Raw genomic sequence first — 23,442 nt, 5'->3', positions numbered from 1 at the left:
CAAAGCATCAGCTTTTCTCTCTTCTGAAATTGCAGTCCACCCCACAGCGTACCAAAATGATGCAAGATCACCGACTTAAAATCCAAACAGGAAACCGGAATATACAATGGCTACGTGTAAAGAAACAGATACAGGAATACTGGTGGAAATGCATGCTCTATAGCACTGCAGTCCATTTTGAGCTTCTGTGAAGCACAAATCCCTCCTGGAAGTGACGCAGCCACCATCACCAAAATGAGTTGGATGTTCCTCTTGGCAAGTTCTTAGCCCTAAGCTCTTGTTGCCATCTCTAAAAGACAATTATGCCTTTTTACCAGCTCCAAACATTCTTTCTACTGGCAGTAGAGTCACTTCTATTTCCAATTGACTTTCGAAATCAGGGTGCTTGCTGTCATTTAGCACTTTAGAATAAGTGGGCCCTAATTAACAGAAAATTACAGTAAAATTTATACCAAATTACATATGGCACCTGCATTAGTAGCCAATGAATTCATTCTGATTAACATTATTACAGGAAACAGCAAGGAGTTTGTACTGCTTTGCTAAAGAAGATAGCTGAATGGAAGCTCTTAGGTTTCCATTAACAAAAGTAAGCATTACATTACTTGAAGACAACCATTAATTTGAATAAGTCTTTTGTTACTGTACACGTAACCCATGCATGGAAAAGAAACTCAGGCAGCACTACAGCTGTCATACTACCCAGGCACCCAGAGATGTACATTACCACAGTGGTTCCTGCTTGCTGCCGTGCACAGCAACCCCAGGAACCACATTCTGGACCAATTTCATTTCTTTGTATTTGACTTCCCCTCCAATTCAGGCCATTTCAATGATCTACATCACAAGATTTTGGAGACAAGAACATTTTCTCCCTTTCCTCTCTGTACTGTGCATAGGTCAATAAGAATCTGATATGGATGGAGTTTCTGAGGGCTGCTGTATGGGAACAACACATAGAAACACCATAACATCATTTGGACTTTGGGCTTCAGTTCTAGTACCCTCTTGAGCCTTATATTGAAGCAGAGCCTCAAACAAAGACCATGTAAGTTCAGAGCTGCTGTTATTCCTGAACCAGGAAAGAGAAATAAAAGAGGAGTAGGGATTGTATGAAGTCAGGATGGAGCCTCTCTCATTGCATTTTTGATGACACATGACAAGTAGGAGCATCGATCTGACTGCATGTGTGCATGTTTCCCTGGGAGTACAAGGTACTATGGATTTCTACCACATTGCACACAACAGCCCTGACTGAGCAGCTCTGCAGTGCTGGGACTGAGGTCATATAACTGTCCAAGGAAGAGAGACTACGTTATTGAGAGCTTATATGATTTGTGAATGCCAGCGACAAACAGAGCATGGAAGGGAAGACAAAAGGATTAACTGGGGAGGCTGAGTGGTTCTCGGTGCTAACCTACCACTGCATGGATGGAGCTCCAGTTGGAGCTGAACCTATCCTGCCCCAGATCCTCCTTGCTTGCTGGCAGACATCCCTCCCCTCTCCCTGCAGTTGTCTAGATTGCACAGATCAAAACAAAGAACTGTGATGCACTGACAGGCACTCCTGCTGAAGTCCTGGTGTCAGTGCACAAAGAGTGCCAAAAGAAAGTAAGCTTGCCAAATTAGGTTACTTGTGAACATTTGGCATGCAGAGTCTGCAATGAACTCCTGCCCAGGAATTTGTACTCAGTGGGCAGCTCAGAGCCAATAAAGCAGCCATCTATCAACCCCTAAAACAAGCAGGACAACCCCTAAAACACTGCATTGCCCAAAGTCAATAGTTTTAAAACATCACATCCCATACCCATTGCTAGAACAGTCCCTCTATCTGAGCTGGTTTACACACCACCGCTCAGCCTTCAGCTTGTCTCACATCTGCCAAATGTTCCTCCATAAATTCATCACTCGGTGCCTTCTCACAGCCGTGCATTAACTGCTCAGTTTTCTCTGAAAGTAAGGAATTTGATATGACACGTAAGTCACATAAACTCTACAAGATTAAGTAAGTTATTGCATCTTAGAGCACAACTGGTTTCTAAAAATGATACCCTGGAAAATGACATTATCGCTCAGTGATTTGGTTCAATCTGATTGCTACAGTTAATGTAATAATGTAACTCAATTAGGATGCTTTGGTTATGAACGAACAACCTTGTTTAATATTGTCTGACTGTCCAGAAGCAGCTTAAATCGACGGCCTGCAAAGCTCAGGAACTCAGTGCTGCATCCTATTTTCAGAAGTGCTTACAGCATTTCAGTGGAGTTGCACAACGACACGAGCAGCTAAAGTAAGGTGTTCTGTTACCACACAGGCACTTACAACATACCCACATCTTAGCACTGCCATTCTGTGATTCTCAAAGCACCTCTTCGCAGAGTATTGCAGCCTTCTGGTTTATCCTCCAAAATAACTAACAGCATCCTTCCAGTGAGTACAGCAGGACTTCATTTGTAAGTGAAATAGCAAGGCACGGGCAAAGTGCCTTCCAGACGTGTTGTCTGAAAAACACATGGGAACAGGAGGGAGGAGGTGACACTAACTCCACAGTGGATCAGTGCAGGGATGGAAGTGCAGAAAGACCCCGACACCACTGAGCCTGCAGGCACGTGTTGTTCTCCAACTTCTGCCCTGTGGGGAAATTCCCAAAATCTAAGATATACAGTAGCTGTCTTCTGTCACCCCCAAGTCCAAAACACCCTTATGAGCGCTGAGCCAGATGGAAAGAACTACGCCAAAAACCAACGCGGTGCTCACTGGAATCCTCCATACATTGGTGCATGCATTTCATTTCCTGGTCTCCTTATTTGCAGCCTGTGATTGGGTGTATTTGTGAGAAATCTGAGATGGTTCTATGTGTTGCGACCCCCAAGACTCTTAAAAACATGGAATATTTACCACAGCTTCTACATCAATCTTTTTTCTTTCCTTTCAAAAAAAAAAAAAACAACCCAAATCTCCAAAGTAATGTCTCACCTTCTCAGCTCTCAAGCCTGAAGCTTTCCCCCCCCCCCCCTTTTTCTTTTCAAGGAAATGTGAGAAGACATTCAGAATGGGGAGCATGCTTCATACATGATTATAAAATCCCATTTGTTATGAAAAACAGATGTTATTCAATAGCATAAAGTGGAGACGAATATCATAGTTAAATAACTCATACTGCACAGCACAGCCCTTGAAGAAACACTTTTTATAACCTAGATACGTTTGGACATGACTGAATACCAAGACCCAGAGGCTGAGTTTGTCTGTCTCCATATGCACACTCACTAGTACCTAAATACAGCATTAACACGTACATTTAATAACAAATATGGACATATCAGTGGACTGATCAGGAGAAAAGCATCAGTATATTCCACATTATTCCTACCAGGGTATCCAATCTCACCTTCGTGTGGAAGGCGTCCAGACACTGGTGCAAAGCAAATGACCTACCTTGCAGATTTCTTAAAAGCACCTCAGCTGAAACAACTTCAACAAAACTGGAACTCCACACCACTCAGAACAACTCCATCACAAAGGCTGCACGTCACTGCATGCCCGTGTGCATCCGTGCTCTTTCTTCTCCACTTATTTCTGTAATGACCTCATGTGGTTACATGCAACACCAGAAAATCGCTCTGTCATTTCACTCCTGCACTGGTGTGAAAGTGAAATCTTGCCTGGCATTCCCCTCCCCTAACAGCCTTCAAACTACTTTGATAAAAGTTTCACTACATATTAAAAAAGATGTAACACTAAAATGTGAACAAGCAAAACTATCTATCATTTGGAATGCCTTTCTTATTGTGATCTAAGCTGCCAGGAAGGCTTTGGGAATTTGCATCTTATCCTTAGAGATGTCTGAAATTGTCTCCTCTGTTTCTCGCACAGCGCTGAGCACATCGCCAGCTTTAATCTTTAATCTCTTCTTCCTCTCTGCTCCCCCACAGAGAATCAATCCCTGCCATCTATACACAGATAAAGCTCCTGGGCCCTGGGAAGTTCGGCTCTAAGTTTCGCAATAAAGATAGGAAGATTTACTGCCAGGAACGCGTTGTACCAAAACAAAACGTCAAGTTGTCTCTATCAGTAGCACAGCCCCAAACTCTGCCCTACGTGAAACAGCAGAAAAAGCAGAGTGCACCTAACACAGAATGATTTAACATGGGAAGATGGGGACTCAGGGATGGCTGGAAAGCAGACAACCATCAGTTTATACTTAGAAGCACAAGCTGATAAGCCCTATCACTTATCTCACCTCCCTGTGAATATATATGTAGTTAAATAATCTAGAAGACAAAAGCAAAACAAACAAAACCAACCTTCCTTATTCTCCTTCCCTCTGCCAAAAGTCACACGAAATGAGGACAGAAGAGCACAACTTCAGATTTCAGCCTCCCAGCACCTCCTTACCTTACAGAAATTCGATGTAATTGTGTACCTTTGGGCTGAAAGAATCATAGGTATTAGTGTACTGTGGGGAGGAGAGCTTATGGGCAGTGCATACCTGTATTGTGGATTTTATAAAACCACCAGGAGGTAGCAATGAATTTATCTGGGGGTATACATTGCACTTTTTCAATAAGCATTTAAAAGTATTACTATATTCTATTCAATCTCACACCTAAGTTTCCCTAATGCATTTGTCTCTGTAGAGCTACACCTCTAATTTTGAATGCCAATGCATAAAAAACAGACATGCTGCAAATAACGTACATTTGCACGAAGAGATCAAGTTCAATAGAAGTGTGCATTATTTCCATGGCACGTGTACATGTTAAAAAAGCATTCTGCATTTCCACATATGTGCTGCTACAGCTGTGTATATACACCAGCACACCATGTGCACTCACAAAGCAAAAGACGTGAACACATCAGTACAGCCTCCACTTCTGGTGTGTATGCATGTGACACACTTATGTACCACGGTACGTGCCGGTTCCATGCACACACCTTTAATGCACTCATACCACTCGATGCTCCTGGATCCTTCTGCTCTTTCAGTTTTCAAATGACTTCATTTCTGCCTACACAAGACAGATTACAAATGCCGTCTTTCCAAACCTGGAGGTTGAGCAGTGCTGTAAGACACTGATGTGACAGTGCCCCAGCGCTGAGACTGGCAGCAGCGCCGGGGGCATCTGTGCCACCCTCTGGGCTGCAGCCAACGATGGCTTGCTCAGCTGCCAGAAGGTGGTCAAAAGCCCCAGGGAAAGCAAAACCTGTTTGGGCCATTGACATTGAGTATCCTTGGTGCAGGAAGTCGGGACCTTAGAGGTATCCATCATTACTGCTGCCTGGAGGCAGGCTGGAGCCAAGGAACTTGCCGGAGAAGCTAGTAAAATTTTAATGCACTCTGTAGTGCGGTCATGTCATACTCAGTTATGGCAAATAATCCCAGATGCCTGCAGAGGTAAAATGGAGCTGTAATGTGCTTGCCTCCTAACCCGAGCTGACAGCAATGATGTACGACTACCATTAGCGGAAAATATCACTTCAACTAACCCATGATCCAGCTCCGCTAAGGGTCACATTATCCATGAGGAACAAATTACACTCCCAAAGTAAATACAAATTTTCTACACGAAATGGGTACCAAAAAAAAAAAAAAAAAAAAAAAAAAAAAAAAGGGAGGAGGGGGGGGGGAAGGCCAGGAAGGGGTAGGGGAAGCAATACGGTCCTGTGACAGCATGCTGCCAAGTGACAGCAGTGACAAAGGACAGGATGAACGTGGGCTGCAGGGGAACAGGCACCCAGAGCACAGCCCAGCCCACGGCTTGCTCCCCCCAGTGCCCAACTCAGCGCCTTCCACAACCAGCTCTAGTTTTATTGCTGCTCTCGCTGTAGGGGCCCGCAATGTGGCACATCAAATGAATAAAAAGGATCCTTATCTTTTCTCCTAATGGGCCTTAAACAGTAAGAAATACTTCATGATTGCCTGAGCGTTGCTAGCATATAAAGTCTGGGTGATCTTTCACCCTGGGGGCGAGTTTAAGGTGCTGTGTTTTCCAGAGCTAAAAAGACAACACCTGTGCAAATATGCAGTATAAATCTCCCTGATGGGAAACATCCTGGCTTTGCAGAAACAGTTATAAGAATAATACTGAGAAACTATTTCTCTAATCCTATCCTTAGCCAAAATAAATACATGGCAAACAGTAAGATACCAGTATCCCATGACCCGAAGTAATTGCTTAAAATTGGGTTCTCAGCCACCGTTTCCCCACGGAGCCTTATTTGCTAAACATACTGGTACCCACCATCCGAGGAGTTTTTCCAGGAATTCAGCTCGTATTATCAGATCTACTTTTCTCTCCCTTTGGGAAGCAGAGTGCCTGCGTTAGTTGTGAGGGGACAGGACAGCCAGAGCTGCACTAAGCCCCCTCCTCCCCCAACAATGCACCCATCCGTGCCACATCTCCCACCACCCAAGGTCATACGCTTTTTTCTCAGGCTCTCTTGCTAGACTGGAAAGTGCACAGTTTATATTTTGAGATGTTCCTCTAGAAACCACCCATGGTATCAAATACCTGCTTCAAGCTGAAGGAACGTAGAGAATGGAATGAATGCATGAGCTCTGATGATTTGCCTTTCTTTCAATAGCACAACAAATGCTGACAGCTCTCTCTATGACTAGAATGTTCCAGACCAGGAAAGTTATTATATATTATTTATACTCCAACAGTATAAGCTAAAAAACCACTGTATGGATACTATGACCACGGTGGGGACCAAGCCTTGGGCCGGCTGCCTCCTCTCTACAGCTCTGGCAATGGCCAGGAAGATGCTTTTTCCAAGTGCTACCCAAACTTTGCCTTCCCCAGCAGCAAAAGGGAAAAAGCAGTTTTATTTCCAGGCATCCTGCTAAAAAAAAAAAACAATCCATAATGATGCAACTGCCCACAGGAGAGTGAATTACACTCATCTATACACATTGATGGCATAAAGCAAATTCATTATTATTTAATCTGTTTGTGATAGAGTTTCTATTTCCAGTAACAGAATATGCAGAAGGCAGCCTTGTGCTATTTACTTTGGCCTTTTGATTGTGAGCACGGTTTACAGCTGGGTTGCTTTGGATTCTTTTTGTTTAGGAAGAAAGGGATTTGCTGCTCTGTGCTCTGCTCATGGTTGGGTGCTGGGAAGAACGCTTGCTTTGGCAAGCAGAGACACAGCCAGGTAGGCAGCTTCAGCTGGAGGGCAGGGAGGAAGAGGCTTGGTGTGAAGTTTGAGAGCTTTCTCAGAAGGACTGAAAGGTATGGTGTGAGGCTCATCTGGTTGAGTTTGTAAAGCTGGGATAAAAATTGAGATTTTTTTTTGTTTAATTTAGCCAGAAGCACACCATCAAGAAAGCTACACACATACCAATATATGTATATATGAGGATATTTCACCACCAACCACTGAAATACAATCTATACACTAAACTGAGCAACAGTCTGCAAAACTTTTCTCCAAAATCTCTTCCTAAAACTTGTATACAAAATAATTGTCAAATACCACTTCAGAAACATACATTGGGTGCATGTGTAAAGGCCTTTGTTTGTATACAGTTGTACACAGCCACTTGCACAGACCAGCACGATTCATTGTATTTTCCATGCCATAGTCTTTGGTTTGTAGCTGTTTTACACACAATCAAACGCGCTAGCATAATCCTTAAAAACATTGTGATGCAAGAAATACCATTTTTCCAACAATTTGTTCATCACGCACGCAGTGTTTATAACTGCACCTGGGAGTACAGCTCAAAATCTGCCCAGTGGTGTGCTCTCACCAGTACAAACCCACTCAGCCCAGTTTCCTTCCAGCCAGGCTGAGCACTGTTACCCTCCCCTACAACAAACACAAGCGTTCTGCACATTTAGCCACAAGCTTAGCCAGCCTCTCTCTTCCCTTAGCTCCATAAGCAAAGCCCACCCAAAGCACAGCTGTTGTGCTCCTATCAGTGGCACATTGGTGGTGCTGAGGTTGCAGCTGTGAAGAAATGGGATTCATGGACATCATCAAGGCAGAACCATTTGAGTGCCATGGTGCTACAGCCAGAAAGACCAACACAGCAGATGAGCAATACAGGAATATAACAGCAAAGGGACTGGTGCAAACGGAACGGCGTTACAAAGGAAAAGCACTCACCTGAAGGCGGTCTCTGAAAATCTACCCTCACAGGGAAAACTGCCCAGTGGAGGGACCTCCAAGCACAGAACCTTCCCCAGTGGCAGTCAGCCCTTCAGTGCCCTAAGAGAGGCGCAGCCAGGCTCCACCCCTCCTATCACACAGCTGAATTGCCCTCACCTGTGCTCCCAGGGCTGATCCTTGCCCAGGTGCTCAAGCAGTGGTTCAGGCCGTGACTCAACAGTTCCCGCACACACGGTAATAATGGAATTACATCACCAGCTGCGTCAGTCTTTAAGTCACACGCCCTACCAAAGTTGGGTAAGGCCAGAAGCATGCCTCCTTTTCTCTTTCCTCAAGCATCCCTGTGTACACAGCATAGCGGCCCCATGGCCAATGAAACGTTTTCCTAAGATCTGCAAGTCACTGCAGTGCCTCAAATCGAGCCTTAATTTTAAGATCAGACCCATTAAATGGAGTGGGGAGAGGCAACGGTAAAGATGGTGAATAAAAAAGAACCTTGCTCCATAACTCATCTTGAGCACTCCCTACCACGGGCTTTACACAGTGTGTCACATCAGGACCTCCTTTCAGTTCCAGAAAATGAACCCCCTATTTACACTGATGTTTTTAATACTGTACTAATTACCACAGGTATAATTTTTAAGACTGCATCTTGAAATCAGAAGCTAATACAGTTGCACTTGGATTTGTCAGCTGTGCAATAGCTTGCCCTAATTTTAGATTAACAGCTCTGGAGACCTGCTCAGAAGAGTGAGACTGACAGACTTTTTAATGGAGAAAATCTGAGCTCCCCTGGGATCCATACTTTCTCAGACATAGTCAGAAATCCCAGCGGCGCTCGCTGAAAGGATCCCAGGATGGAAAATGACATCTCCCTCAGCATTAGTGCTTTGCATTCTGATGTCGGTCCTCCAAATACTCTCTCCCTTCACATTCTTGCCACTTCTTTGGGATTTTTAGCAGCAGCAGAGCAGAAAGCGTACCTTGAATGCTCTAACCCAGCGCCATGTGCCAAACTGGAATGAAGGAACTTGAATCTTTATAAATAGATAAATTATCCACCCAAAACATGTCATTTAAAATTGAGATGCTGACACAGCCTTAGCTACAGTACTGCTAAGCAGGGCTGTATCATTTTTCAATTAAATATCCTTGTTTCTTCTTCCAGAGAAACCTCTGGAGAAATGTCTCATTTGAGGGCAGACAGAGACAGAAAGTGACTCTGTCTGTCGGCTCCCAATTAAAGGCCAGGGAAGATGGATAGGAGGCACAGCCACCACCTAATAGAGATCAGATATCAACAATGATTTATGCAGTCAGATAGATACATATTCAAGTGAGGAAAAAAGAATGCTAACAGCAACAGGGAGACATCACTTTCCTCCTCTGTCACCACCTGCCATCCATCTGCTCCTCTCTTCCCAGGTCCTGCTCCATCCTGGACGCCCCTGCTTTGCCGAGGGCCATCTTTGAGTCAATTCTGCCAGTCCCTTTCCTCCATCACACACCCCCCATCCAAAGGCATGGGCCTTCCTGCATTCCAGAACTTGCTGTTTCTAGCTTCTGCACACCCCATTTCTATATGCACACACTTGCTCCTACATGCTGCATTACCTCTGCTCTCATGGATCTCTGACTGCCCAAGCACACTGAGGGATCAGTGTGGGTTTGCCCTCAAAAATTTGAAACGATGAAAAGGATTTCCTCTCCATAATTCCAAACAGCACGTACCAAGTTCACCTGCAGCAACACATCCGATACTGAAGTCTGCAAGATCTGGTCCTAAAGCAAAGCAGCTCCTTCATCTCAGGACAGATGTTTCTCGCAGAGGCAAGTGACCCCCACAACCCTTAGAATACCAAGGCACAGCAACTTGACAATCTGCTATGAGAACAGCTCCATAGCTGGAGGCTGATACCCTCACAATGACGTATGGCTTTTTTGGGTCGAGGTTGTTAGAAGGTCTCAGCCCCTGTGCCGGTTGATGAGAGCAGAGGATGCTGAGTGCTCTTTGAGAAACCATCAGCCCTTGGCACAGAGGCTGGGCACCCTCGCTTCTCCCCACGCACTGTGCTCATGGGAATTTTTGGTCCTAAAAATGCTATTTTATTTAAAGCAGCGACTCAAAATCTTCCGGTTCCTATTGAAAGAGATCTAAAAGATCCTGCCTGTCTGGAGAAAAGAAGTTTCTACTTGTCAGTTAAACAAAGGAATAACGCACAGCCTCCTTTACAGTGTGTACTTTACCTGTCATCCAACAGCCCATTATCATGTCACGGCAGAGTGCACTTTTCTACAGGTCACTTTGTTTAAAATGACATGGATAATGCACATGTCAGCGAGCTGACAGTCCCGACCGTCCTTCAGAGATAAAAACCACAAGACGAGCGCCTGTTCTTATCTGGGGTACATGCCTTGGTCTATCATCTAAGTCAGGCAGAACATGATTTCTCCAGAGAGCACTTTTTTCATTTCCTGATTTTAAGAAAATCAAATAAGCACCATTTGTCTTCATCTGAATATGCTTGACCTGCTCAAATGATGATGTCTCGCATTTTATAACAGGCTGCATATGCTGAATTCAAATTAACAGCAGCACAAGGCCTGAGATCTCTGCCTGCGCTGCAGCACACGATGAATGTGCACGTCAGGGTAAGCAGGCATCCTCCAGAACTGGGCTTGAGCCCAACCCAACACCGGGTCTGCTTGTGGGGTTTGAAAAGCACTACGTTACCAGGGATGCTCAGATCAGTGCTTAGCCTCATTTCATTAGGAAGGAAGAGAAAAAATAGATTGCAGAGATGAAGTGGGATGTCCAGGGTGAAGCATGGTCTGCAGTCTCCTGCACTGCGTGGCAGACACAGCCCTCACCCACACACCGCCACCACGCCAAAGCCACCCGTTGCCTTTTACATAGGAGGGCTGTGAGGGAGAAATATGGGGGGGTTGGCAGAGGTTGGCTCTGAAGGCAGCAGGAAATTACACTTGTAGTTTTGGGTGCCATAAACATGGAAGCTGAGATTCAGTTTATCATCTCGTACTGTGTAAGGAACATCCTGAAAATGAATAATCACTTCACAGGATGGAACGTAATGGCAACGCATTAAAAATTCATATCTAAAAGTGCAGGTTAATATTCTGTGCAAAAACCCAACAAAACCTCCCCTTTCTGTTGTCACACTGATTAACTCCAGTGATTAGTTCCCTTATGAAAGGGAAATCACTGCAGTTCAAAGTAAACAGTGGTTCTTTAACGCAGTTAGCAAATTATTAAGAAACATGAGGAAAAAAATCCCTACTTGGGAAATTACTGAAAGCTGAAGGGCAAAGCTTTGGCAATTGTATACAGGATACTTCGAAAATTTCCTGGGCTTACTGCTACATAAATCCTGTACAGAACTGATTAAATTCAGGAAATCTGACTTCTGCATTCAGTGTTTCCTTTGGACATTACACCATATTTATTCCTTTCTGCCATGTTAGCTGCACACCAGCATGGTCATCTCTCGTCTTTCTTCTCAGCTTGACTTGAAGCCAAACAGAGCCACTCATGAAACTCCAAGCAATTCAATTATATTACATGAAAACTATTTTATAACATTACTTTACTCTCCCCAACTTCCATCCCCCACTTTACCCTGTGAAAGAGGAGGAACAAGTGGTGACATTATCAAAACATTCATTAGGGTCAAACATACTTATGAAAATCACAAAATCCAACCTGGAAATCAAGAAATTAGACCAGTTTTCCTGCAGTGATTACTTCGTTTTTAACAAAGGAGAAAGGTAGACGTTAGTTTACAGCACAAAAATCTGCTTACAGCATATAAAATAAGACTAAAAAAATGCATCAGCGTGAATAATAGTTCTTCATGACTAATAGCCTTCAAGACAACAGTGTTTGAGAGCTGTGCTTGGTTCTTTTTCAGCATGATATTCTTTCATTTTCAACTTAGAAACCCACAGTTAATGCAGTAATTATCAGCAAGTTGTGTCACTTGGTGGAATGCAGTTTCCAAATGTTGTTTCTAAATATATGTGTATATATAAATACACACGTATATGTCAACCCTAGCACATCAACTTGAGTTTTAAGACCTGTGCCCGCAGAGAAGCAAAACAAGCAGGTGTGTGGTTAAGCAACTGTTGAACAGTGCAAATGTGAGGGTTACCAACACAACCAGTTGCACTATCAAACTGTTAGAACTTACTAAGGGAAAATATAGCCTTAGGAAGGGTGGGTAGTCAGGCTAGTGCTAGTATACAACCCACACACAGCATCACTATGCTTGAGGATGATCTGTGTGGACTCCAGAATAGACATTAGAATACTTATCCCTTGGAGGTCTATTCCAAAATCAAACTAAAGGAACAAGGCTGTTTCCTTATGTAGGGCTCCTTTGGTTCAATCCAAAAAGAAACTCTTGATAAGTAACAAATTATTAGCAATAAGTGAATCCAAAAAAATCCAACAAAATAGTTTGGCTCCCATACAGATTCCCTTTCCTACCTTTTCTTCTTGATCACTGTCGCTGTCACACTGAAACACAAAAAGAAAAAAAAAAAACAGGTTAGAGAAACGTGCTGCAGCAAAAAATGGAAGATTATTATTATCATCAGGACGGCCAACACATCGTAAGCCCCACAGTGTCACATTTGGTACCTTCAGGAAACACCTCAGTTCCTGTATGGTAGAGAATCTTTCCACACACCGTTGTTGAAGACCACAATTTGTGGGTTTGAATTGTGAAAACAAGGAAAGGCACTTGCAATACTCCCCGTTAGCTTAACTCGGATACATGGGAGCTGATGGTGCGTGGCCAAATTCAGACCCTACAACTGGATCAGGGAAGAGGAAAAGCAGCAGAGACAGAAGCAGCGTTCCCTTCTGGCAGATGATATTTCTCACACTGCTCCCCAGAAATTGGCTTCTCGGGTAGGATGGCATTGAGAGTGCTCAGCTTGGCCCTTTGCAGCAGAGAAGCACTTACAGGGCTGCCACTTCACTCCAGGATTATGTAGAGGATACACCCCATGTCGTTCCCTACAGGTGTCGCATTGAGGAGCTCAGGCAGATCCCAACAGAACCACGTGCCCAAGGAAGTGATTCGTTGAGGCGCTCAGCAAATCCAAAGGAGCCCAGGCTGCAAACGCAATGCTCTAAAAGGCTGAATAGTAACACTGGTGGGTCTTGCCAATGATCAACTGCCAATGCTTAATTTTTGGCAAGCATTTCCAAGGAAAGCACAAGGTCAAAAAAACTGCAGATCTGGGCTTTCCCGCATCGAGGCCTAGCAGCCTGTGCTGTGTCCTTACAGCCCTTCGTACGCTTGCATCCTATCCAATGCATCTGTGAGTATTTTCATAAGGCAACCAAATTGCTCTGAAATTAGCAGCACGTTGTGAATTCCAAAGGTTAACTATACAGCGGGACGTGAACAGACACAGCCTAGCACACCCACAATATACGTGTTGGATTTGTACAAAGCAAGCCTTCTTTATGTTCTTTAATTACAACTTTTCTCTTTCACTGGCTTTTTCCACCTCTTCATTGGTACAGAGGCAGAGAAGGTACTTTCTCCACACCAATTAACTACATCCTGACAAATAAAAGCTATAAGCTTAAATAGTTCTTTTTTTTTTTTCCCCCACAAATGTTTTTCAACTAATTTAAAATGAAGCAAAAAATAGATAAAATCGCTATCTCCTTCCAGATCATTCCAAAAGAAATGGAAATGACATTTATTTAATAACTGAAATGACTTATACAGTACTAGTTGAATCTTAAACACTCTGGTAAGAAAAACATGAGATGGAGCATGAAGATACGTGACAGTTTTAGCTTAAAATCTGAAACCCTCATGCAGAGATCAAGTTTATGAAGGAGGGAGCACTTAGCTGACAAAAGAAGAACTGCACATTCCTGGTTATGGTTTTTAAGGACTTCATCATGACAACATTTATGAGATTCTGGTATGGAGGTAAGCACAGGCAAGTAAGCTTGCAAAGCAAAGGCTGACATTTACAGATAAGCAGAAATATGCACAGATTTTCATCCACAAAAATCGCAGCAAATCACAAAGAATTCCCATTTACCACCTCTACTATACAGTGACTGACAAAATTCAGATCTTCACAGCATCACAGAATCATCAAAGACCTCTAAGATCACGCAGTCCAACCATGCACCTACCTACCCCCTGACCACCTCCCTCAGTGCCACATCTCCATAGGCTCTGGAGAGCCTATGTAAGCTGTGTGCTCCATAGGTTAGGATGCATTACAAATCACTGAGGTGACACATCTCACGTATTTTCAAACCAAGGAGCTCAGAACCGATTCCTCCATTTGCTCATGCCCTCTCCCCACCTCCCAGCCAACATCCAATACTAATCCAGATTGTAATACCTGAATCCAAAAGGACAAAGGTTCAATAGGGGTATATACACAAGGAAAAATGACTGTGTGCTCCCAGCAGGGTTCAGAGGGCTTTGCCATGCCGTGGGCTCCTGCAGCACACGTGCCTTGCGACACACCTGCTGTCACAGCGCTCTGCAGCCACTCCTTTCCCCACCATTTGTGTCAGGTCTAAGCAATCTCTCCTCTGCTGTGCACTAACCCTTTCCCGAATGGTGAGCTTGGAAAGAGCTCAGGGTTCTGTGTTCTCTGCAGCGTGGAGGTGCTTGGGCACAAGAACCCGTGCCAGAAGGGACATGTGAATTTGCCAGCAACACAGCTACCCGCATCCAAGAGGATGTGCAGAGAGCGGCGTCGCTGGGAAGTTATTTCCATCAAAGTGTTAAGCCTCCTGCTTTCTGACAGTCCAGTTCTAATTTCAAGGTCTGCTTAATTCCGCATCAAATAATTACTGCTATACCCACAAGCACCTTGTCTCCAGAGTTAAGCATATGGCGAAGGACTGAGACCTACTGGTGTCCATTATGGAAGCAGCACGGATGCCAAGCCGATTAAAACCACTCGGGCTCCCTGTGCAACGCGCCCGGTGACTGACAGCTCCGCGATTTGGCCGGTCGCCGTGGCTGCCAAAAAAGCCTCTGCCGCACGGAGGCCCACATGGCGCTCTGCAAAAACCGTTCCACTCCTGCTATTAAATTCCCACACTGACCCGAGGACTTTGCTGGGAGCTCAGCAGGAGCGCTCCATCCAATTTACAGCTCCGTCCTCCAGAGCCCTCAGTGCCAGCCTCTGGCAGACACGAATGATGGTCAAACCCCTCCAGCTCATAAATTATGCAAAGGCAATAAATGCACTCAGCAAACAGCTCCCAACGTTTGCCTAGCCTGGCTCCAGCTACGCTCTGCGAAATGCCAGGAGCCCTGCACGCACAAGGCATCTATTTCACTCATAAAGAGGGTCTGTTGGGGCGTGAGGAGTGGGGACCTGCAGCCCCACAGCACTGCTCTAGCAGCAGAATTTTATGGATGCGCTGCACAAAAGGAAAAAAAAGGAGGGATGGGAGGAAAAGGCTTTTTTATGCACTGCAGCGGGGCCGTGTTTTCGTGTGGTGTATGCATACGTGTGTGCCCGTGTGCAGGCATTCATGTGGATGCTCTGCACAGCCACGTAAGCTGAGCTTTCCCCATGGATTAAACACACGGATTTCCTCTGCTTCATGGAAAACAACCTGACAATTTATGTGCCAGGGTAAGTTCAAAAAGACCTGCAGAAAAGAAAAGGTCTGCCGCTCAGGCTGGAAGCTGTGAATGAGAGAATTGTGCATTCCTCCCATGCTGGAGGCTGGTTTGCTGTGCGAGCATTCTGGGCTTCTCCCTTACACCCACATTTCCCACTGGTCGTTACCCTGATGTGCTCATTTGCACTCCTGGTTGCATTTCCTGATGCTGAAGCACAAGGTGCTGCCATCCTGCTGCTAACCAATCCTGGGGAACAGGCCCTGCAAACCCAAGTTGACAAGTGTGACACTGACCATTCAGAACCACTGGACACCTCTGAGGAGTTGATCTGCACTGCTCGCTACCTCGACTGCTCCAGCATCCCTCTGCCTCACAGGGACACAGAAAAAATAAAACGATTTAAGTGTTTTGAGATTCTCAGAGCAGGAGCACACTGAAAAGCTATACAATGAAGCAGGAGAACCATGTTGTCTTCATCTTGATTTAGCTTGCTACACAATCACAGAATTGTTTGAGTTGGAAGGGATCCTTAAAAGCCACCAATCCCAACTCCCTGCACTGCACAGGGACACCCACAGCTCCATCAGTGCTCAGAGCCCCCCTAGGCCAACCTTGGGTGTCTGCAGGGATGGGGCATCACCATCTCTCTCTGTGCAACCTGTGCAGTGCCTCACCACCCCATAGTGTAAAAAATTTCTTTCTTATATCCAATTTAAATCTCCCCTCTTTTAGCCTGAAACCATTTCCCCTTGCCCAATCAATCCCTTACAGCTTAGCTACTTGGTTCTGTTACCTGGCATATTTCACTGTATTAATAATCAATTCACCTTTATTCCGTGAACAGTTCAGAAAAGTCTGGTATTATAAGGATTTCAACACAGCAACATTTCCAGAAGGAAACTTCACCTAAAGATTTGCCATGACCAGACACAAAGGCAATGGTTGTGGAGAGCAAACTAAGCCTGACTCTCTGTCTGCTCACACCAGATGACAACTGAGATATCATTCATCTAATAATGGCAAATTAATGGAATATAGTGGACGTGTTTCTGCTCCATGATCCCGACGTTCAGAAGCAGTTCTGCTTTTCCAGCATTCTAAAATTCTTCCAGTTTGAACAGGTGAGTCTGTTCAGTGAGCTCTGAAGATAATTCCCACATGCCAGGTCTGCTGCAGGTGGGAGATGCTCCCAAAAACAAGTCCCACTCAAATGTTATGCACCAGGCATTTAGAAATTAAGTGATGCAAATATCACATGCTGGCCTTCTACTCTGGGCTGAGTTTCAGTGCTTTCCGCCTCTCACAAAAAGATCAGCTTCCAGCCTTGTTCCAAGAAGCCACAGCTCTGTTGCACCTGAGTATTCTGCAAATAACTGGGAATCCAAAATATCACTCAGAGATGGCCTGATTATTGGATAACTGCCATTAGCTTCAATGCAATAAATCAGGGTGAGGAGTCTGCAGATGCTTTTACACCTGAACAAGCAGAGGCTCCTTCCCCTGATGCTCAGTGCACACAGCTCTCTCACTTCACTGCCATGAGCAGAGATTGGTTGCAGACATGTAGGACTAGCTCTGCAAAAAGCCCAGGGTCCCATTTCCCAATGCTGGCCCACGTTAGTGAAAACCCAACCAACCGCTCTCATCTAGGCACCGAGATGAAAGCCAGATGAGCAAAACTGCCGAGCACCCACAGCTCTCTGTTACGGCCAAGATTCCAAATAAGCATGGCACAAAACGCTGTGAGAGCTTTCCAGAACACAGCTTGATTGGCCCCGCTGGGAAGGAGCCCCTGGAACAGGCAGTCCCTGCCTCTCCCTCTGGATGAGGATTAACAGCACTACAAACCCACCCCACAGCCTGGGACACAAGGCTGACTCATAACCAGCTCCATAGATTGTTATAGGATATATGGAAATGTTTAGGTTGCTCCTCATTTCTCTACAATCAGTAGCAATAATGAGATCAGCTCAGAGCAGCCACAGCAATGGCTTAAACTGTTCCAATACCTTTAATAACCGAAGAGTGCAGGCTGCTTGAAACACAGTGTTTCAGTGTTAAGGTGCTTCGTTTGTCCTGTTTTTTGCAACCTGATGCTCAAGAAGCACTAATCAGAATCAGTAACCCACAAACTTGCATTTACATACAAGCACCGCAATCTTAAAGACAGCCCAAGGTGAGGAGGGAACACAAAGCCTCCTGGACTCCTTGCACCAGCTAAAAAGAAAGCTCCTCTTTCTGCTTCAGATCAAACCTTCTACATTACTGCTATCCGTCAGGGTTGTGAAAGAGTAAGGCACTCCCCACGAGGTCTGGAATAAACACAAATATATCTGCAGCCTGGTAAATTGGGAAGAGGAAACACAACTCTCCAATTCCTTTTGAAGGTTTAATTATTGCTGTGTTTTGTGAAAGAAAAGGGGAACTGAGCACCAGGCTGTGCTGCACCTCCCCAAACCCCCCAGCCCAGCTGGGGAGAGCCCGAGTTAACATGCACAGCACATCCCTACAGCACCCGCAGAACGAGCCTGATGCAGTGCCACATTTCCACAATCAGACATCCTGTGAGGTTACAGCTCTAATTTGAGCCCATTTAAATAGCTTGAGATAGTCTGGTCCAAATCAAGCTGAGTAAAGGTCTGTGCCACCTCACCAGCTCATTCAGGCTGAAGCAACACTATGGATTTCTTAGCACCTTGCTGATTGAACACATTCTTTCGCAAAAAAATGGCAATCATTGAATATATCGTGTACAATGACATTGAGGAGGGCATTGTTCTCTATTCTGCTCAATGGACTTTGCTGGAACAGCTATTTCATATCTTGGATCCATTTATCATTGCCACCAAAGGAGTCGGCGCTGCTGAAACACCAGCACTGAACAAAGTGATTCTGCTCATCTGTCTGCTGAAAAGAAATCTGAAGAAAATGAGGGAAAACCCAGACCTCAGCCATGTTCACACTGACATTTACAATATTCTTGTCCATCTATCCACCATGACAAACTGACAGCCTTGGAAAGGGCAAAAATGATATTTTAGCTATACAATTAGACCTTTGCTTCCAAGAAAAAAGGGAGAAAAAAACATCTCCTAGATGAAAGGAGACACAGACAGGGAATAAATGGGCAATTTTCTAATTGATGAAATGGAGACAGACAGAGTCACAAAGAAACTAAGAGCAAGAATTTCACTTTTTTTTCCTATCTGACTTTGCCTGTGTGTAGCGTGCAGCACGGAGCTCCTTGCCAACGAATCTTATATATAGCACCTTGCAAATTGGTTAACATCACTGTCTGCTTAGCAATTCTTCACCATTATCCACGGTGATTCAGTGTAAGGTATGACTCTGAAACGGAGATGGTCCGAGAAGTTTCAGCTCTGGTTTCTCAAAAGCTAAAATTACAGATTATTCACATAAAAGTCCCATTTTGCACAAATTACCTTAGTCTGGACAAAAAGATTGCAATGTAGACCTCTAATCTGAATCCCATTTCATCCAACTACTTCGCTTCAGATGAAATGTATCAGTCTTGGATATTTAAAGTTTGCCCATTACAGGAAAAATATTCAGAACTTGGAACCACTTTCAGCTGTGTGTCTTTTTAATTCCTCCTACCCAGGACTCGTATGACTTTTCCATTGCAGAATAACACAATTAGTGGCTCCTTCTGGCTCCAACATCAACGAAACAGTGGTTTGATGAGGAAAAAAAAAGAATTACATCTTGAACATAAGCATGAGAACACCTGAACACATTACTATCCGTGATACAGTTGATCCACTGTATAATTATAGAAAGTACATACATGACCTTTGCAATCTACACAACCTTTGCAATGGCGGAATTCACACTCTTGGCAGACCCCGGAGAGCTGATTTTAAAAGGGGTCCCATCTCAGGCACCTGAACCCGAGTCCTGATTTGAGATCTGAAGCTGATTTGAGGTGTGATGCCGTCCCAGACCCCAGGCACACAGGGGAAGGGGAAGGCAGCAGCTGGCTGTACAGGGCAGAGAAGGGAAGCTGTGTGTTGGGACACATGGCCTGTCTGAGGCTGCCGGGGCACAGCCAGCTTCCCGCAGAGGGAAGATGCCACCAGCACCTGCATGCACAGCCCCAGAGAAGCTGAAGGAAAAGCAGCCCTTTAAGAAGCAAATTTTCCTTTGCACCCTGGGAACGGAGCCGAGACTGGTGAATTCATGCAGTTCTCAGGAAAAGTGCAGCTTCTTTCCCCCCCTCATCCCTCCCGATGGCTTCCCTGTGGTGTCACTGCTCAATGATCCCACAAGTGCTTAAGGCCCAATCCAGCTATCCCCAAGCACTGCTCCCACCAATGTCAGCAGCTAAAATGGGCTTTTCAGACACAGCATTAGGGAGCTAACAATGCCAGGAGCCACTCAGCTCAGCATCTCCAGCAACTGCCTGCACAAGTCAGGCATCCAATGCCACCAGGCCAACTGGGCACCAAGTAGCTGCTGGACACAGACGCTGCCTAATTCTCATTTTGGGAAGTCATTCCTTTCTGCAAGAGAAGGAGGAACTCCCTTTCTCATAAATGAAGAAATGATGACATGCCCCTGCCTCTGGGATTCTGAGTGTATTTCTGTTTTCTCACCTGCTTTTCTGGCTGTACACGATTTTAGTATCTAACGTCACTCTCAGCACCATCTCAGTGATGGGTACATTGTCAGGACTCAAAAAATAAGTAATAGTAAAGAATAATAAAAATGTGCATTGATACTGGTAGACAAAGTCAACAGCAAAGAATTAAACTAATCAGCATTTAACAAAGTCAGTGCCTAGCACAGCATTAGTCCCGTGTTAAGTCATAATAACCATTGTGCCTTGGTAAGTCAAGATTCCTGTTTTTCATACCTCCTAGTCTTAGCTCAAGAGTTCAGTTTGGAATTTGAGTCTTGCAGGTACTTACAGGCTAATGAAATCAAAATATCCTGATGGACAAAAAGCAAAGCATGTTACGGGTTAAAATAATACAAGAATCTATTTTTTCCACTGTGTTGTGATCCATAAAAATCACCCTGAGCCTTTCGTCTTTCTTCTCTGCCTGTGAAGCCAATTGCTTTGATTGCAGTGATATGAGCTTGCTGAAATGACTTGCCCTTGCTTGTGAAGCAAATGGAACATGCTAATAGAACTTATCGCATTACCCGATGCAAAAGTGCCATAGCTCATTACTTTAAGATAAAAGGATATCATTGCAGACGGGAAGCAGAATTGACTTTCTGAGGCCCGACTTGATGATGATTTAATCAACTGCTCTCTTTCACTTCTCATCTCTGTGCCTGTCGGTTTCACAGGTGCTGTTAAATGAGACACTCAGAAAGTGAGCGGAGGGAAAGAAATTGCTGTCATTACTTTTCAAGAAAGGAGGTATGCAAATTTTCGACAGAAAGATTGCGTTCATAATGGGCCTGGTAAAATACAAGGATCATGCTTGACAGGTGAGGGCAAGTCATTTGTACGTCCTTAAAGTGAAGCAACCATCCTCATTTAGAAATTGTGCTCGATAAGAGAAGCTACAAATGAAAACCACGCAATGGCTGAGAAGCAGCAAGAAAACCTTTGAAGGCTCTGCTATTGCAGATCTGCATTCAGCAGGTGCTGGCATGCCTTCACATGGCTGTTCCCATTGCCAGATGGCCAAACGCTGACCCTGCTTCACACAAAGAACTCCTCTTACCCACACGGTTTGTTGCTGTCAGCTTTACATTTGCAGTCCGAGCCCTGAGAGTTTCTTCCTTCATCACTGCTGCCAGAAATAGAAGCAATGAGACAAAAGCCTAAGTGAGGGTTGAGTTAACTTTGAAAACAAAATCAATCGGTTGGAGGTGAGAATTTGTTTTCTTCCGCACGTAACAGAGTATTGCTGCTCTTGGAAGGTTCGTACAGCCAAGCAAAAAACAAAGAGAACAATCTACAAAGAGGGTTGTGCAGAAAGGAGGGTGAAAAAATGGTTTTCCAGGGCCCACAAGGCACCTGGCATCCTGAGTGATGGCAGCACCAGGGGGATGGAAGAAAGAGAGGAGCTCAATGTCCTGCTGGCCTAATGGAAAAGCTCTGATATTCCAAAATTAGAAGTTGAAGAAGCACAATAATGATGAATTATGTAGAGGCTGAAAACACTCTATAGATTTTGGATGGTTATCGAGCTGTTCGATCATTTTAAATGGAGAAATGAGAACTACCAGGCTTTTATTGGTGTCAATCAGGCTTTCAGAGACTGAGAGCCTCATGTTCCTTAGGGCCACACTGTGCCAAGCTGTGGAGGCAGCAGTTAAGCCACAAACACATTGACATTTTGCCTCAAATAACAACAAAAGAATTACATAGAAGGATTGTAACAGATATTTAAAATTAAGTAAGAACCAGCTTGGAAATAGAATCACAGAAACATAGAATCACAGAATCACCACCAAGCTCATCGAGTCCAACCATCAACCCATCACCACCACACCACTAACCATGTCACTCAATAAGACATCTACCCCCTTCTTGAAGACCTGCAGGAACAGTGATTCCACCTCTTCCATGGGCATCCTGCTGATGATTGGACTTAGTGGTCTTTCCAACCTGAACGATTCTATGAAATACTGTCACAAATGAAGTTTGATATGATGGAAAAGGATTTAAAAAAAAAAGAGCACCCATCATATTAATTCCATACATAAACACACTTTTAAATGTTCTTGATTCAAATGTTCCTATGTTTGTTTATGAAACAAAACCATCAGATATCTGATTAATCTTTTCCCTTTGAGTAAGGTTAATTGCCTCTCCATGTCTGTCCAAAGGACAGCATACCAGGAAAGCTCTATGGGTCCAATCCTTCCAAAAGGATTCACTGCAGGTTGAATAGCAGTTTGGCCTAGAAGAGCAAGCACGGAGCTATGGCTACCAGCACCACCTCACATAAATCACTGGCCTCTTCTTCCATCACCCCTCCATTTTTCATCCATGTTAGCTAAGATACACTGAAGGATTTGCTTACTTTTCACTATATATGTTAACAAAGTGGGCAGTACAGTGACATTTCTCTTCAAGAATGTTGGCCCTGGTAAATAAAATAAATAAAGAAGAAAAAATCACCAAAACGTGGATCAGGCTCTAGATGCATCATGCCTATTTTCAATAAAAATCTCATCTTCCATCAACTAAACTATGTGACCTATACCAAACGCCATCGATTCAAAAGAAAATTACTTTTATTTTGAATTAAAAAATCACACAAAAAGCATCAATAAAACATCAATAACGCTGCACAGGGTTTGCTGTTGGAGAAACTCCAACACAAAATGGCTGCTGAAACACGGGAAGAGAAATTCAAGTGATGTGTCAGACAAAATAGAAAATATTATCTGAAACAAAAAGCAATAACTAAAAAGCCATCTCGTCGTTCCCAAAGAACTCTCCATCTTTTCAGCTTTGTCTCTTCACATTAGCCTAAGCAATTTAAGCATAACTATATAAATAAGAATAATAATGATAATCCCTAAACAGCCCCAAACAATTGATCCTTAGGGATAAGACCTCAACTGTTGAGCCATAAACCCTTGAACATTGGATTTTAATGGATACTAAAGACTCTTAACTAAGCCATATAAAGATAACCTGAAACAAAATGATCTGTGTCGTAAGCTGTT

General features: G+C 44.2%; 1 protein-coding gene and 1 long non-coding RNA gene across 7 annotated transcripts in view; both read right to left on the bottom strand.

Moving 5' to 3' along the window:
* The window catches only part of AUTS2 (activator of transcription and developmental regulator AUTS2), a 658,144-nt gene that overhangs the window by 195,884 nt on the left and 438,818 nt on the right, over window positions 1–23,442 (bottom strand). For all 6 annotated transcript variants that reach the window (XM_052688467.1, XM_052688465.1, XM_052688464.1 and 3 more), the window contains one exon: window positions 12,636–12,665. In XM_052688467.1, coding sequence (XP_052544427.1) covers window positions 12,636–12,665 — 30 coding nt within the window. The remainder of the gene's footprint in view (window positions 1–12,635; window positions 12,666–23,442) is intronic.
* LOC128083369 (uncharacterized) lies at window positions 1,312–10,115 on the bottom strand. The gene is made up of 3 exons (XR_008208045.1): window positions 8,123–10,115; window positions 2,331–2,632; window positions 1,312–1,950 (listed from the first exon to the last, which is right to left on the bottom strand). It is a non-coding gene; the product is annotated as an uncharacterized LOC128083369 (long non-coding RNA).

The sequence above is a fragment of the Tympanuchus pallidicinctus genome, unplaced genomic scaffold (genome assembly GCF_026119805.1).
Source record: "Tympanuchus pallidicinctus isolate F22 unplaced genomic scaffold, pur_lepc_1.0 scaffold24, whole genome shotgun sequence".
NCBI lineage: Eukaryota > Metazoa > Chordata > Aves > Galliformes > Phasianidae > Tympanuchus > Tympanuchus pallidicinctus.
Note: the sequence above shows the minus strand (reverse complement) of the source record. Positions and strands in the feature narration are given on the sequence as shown.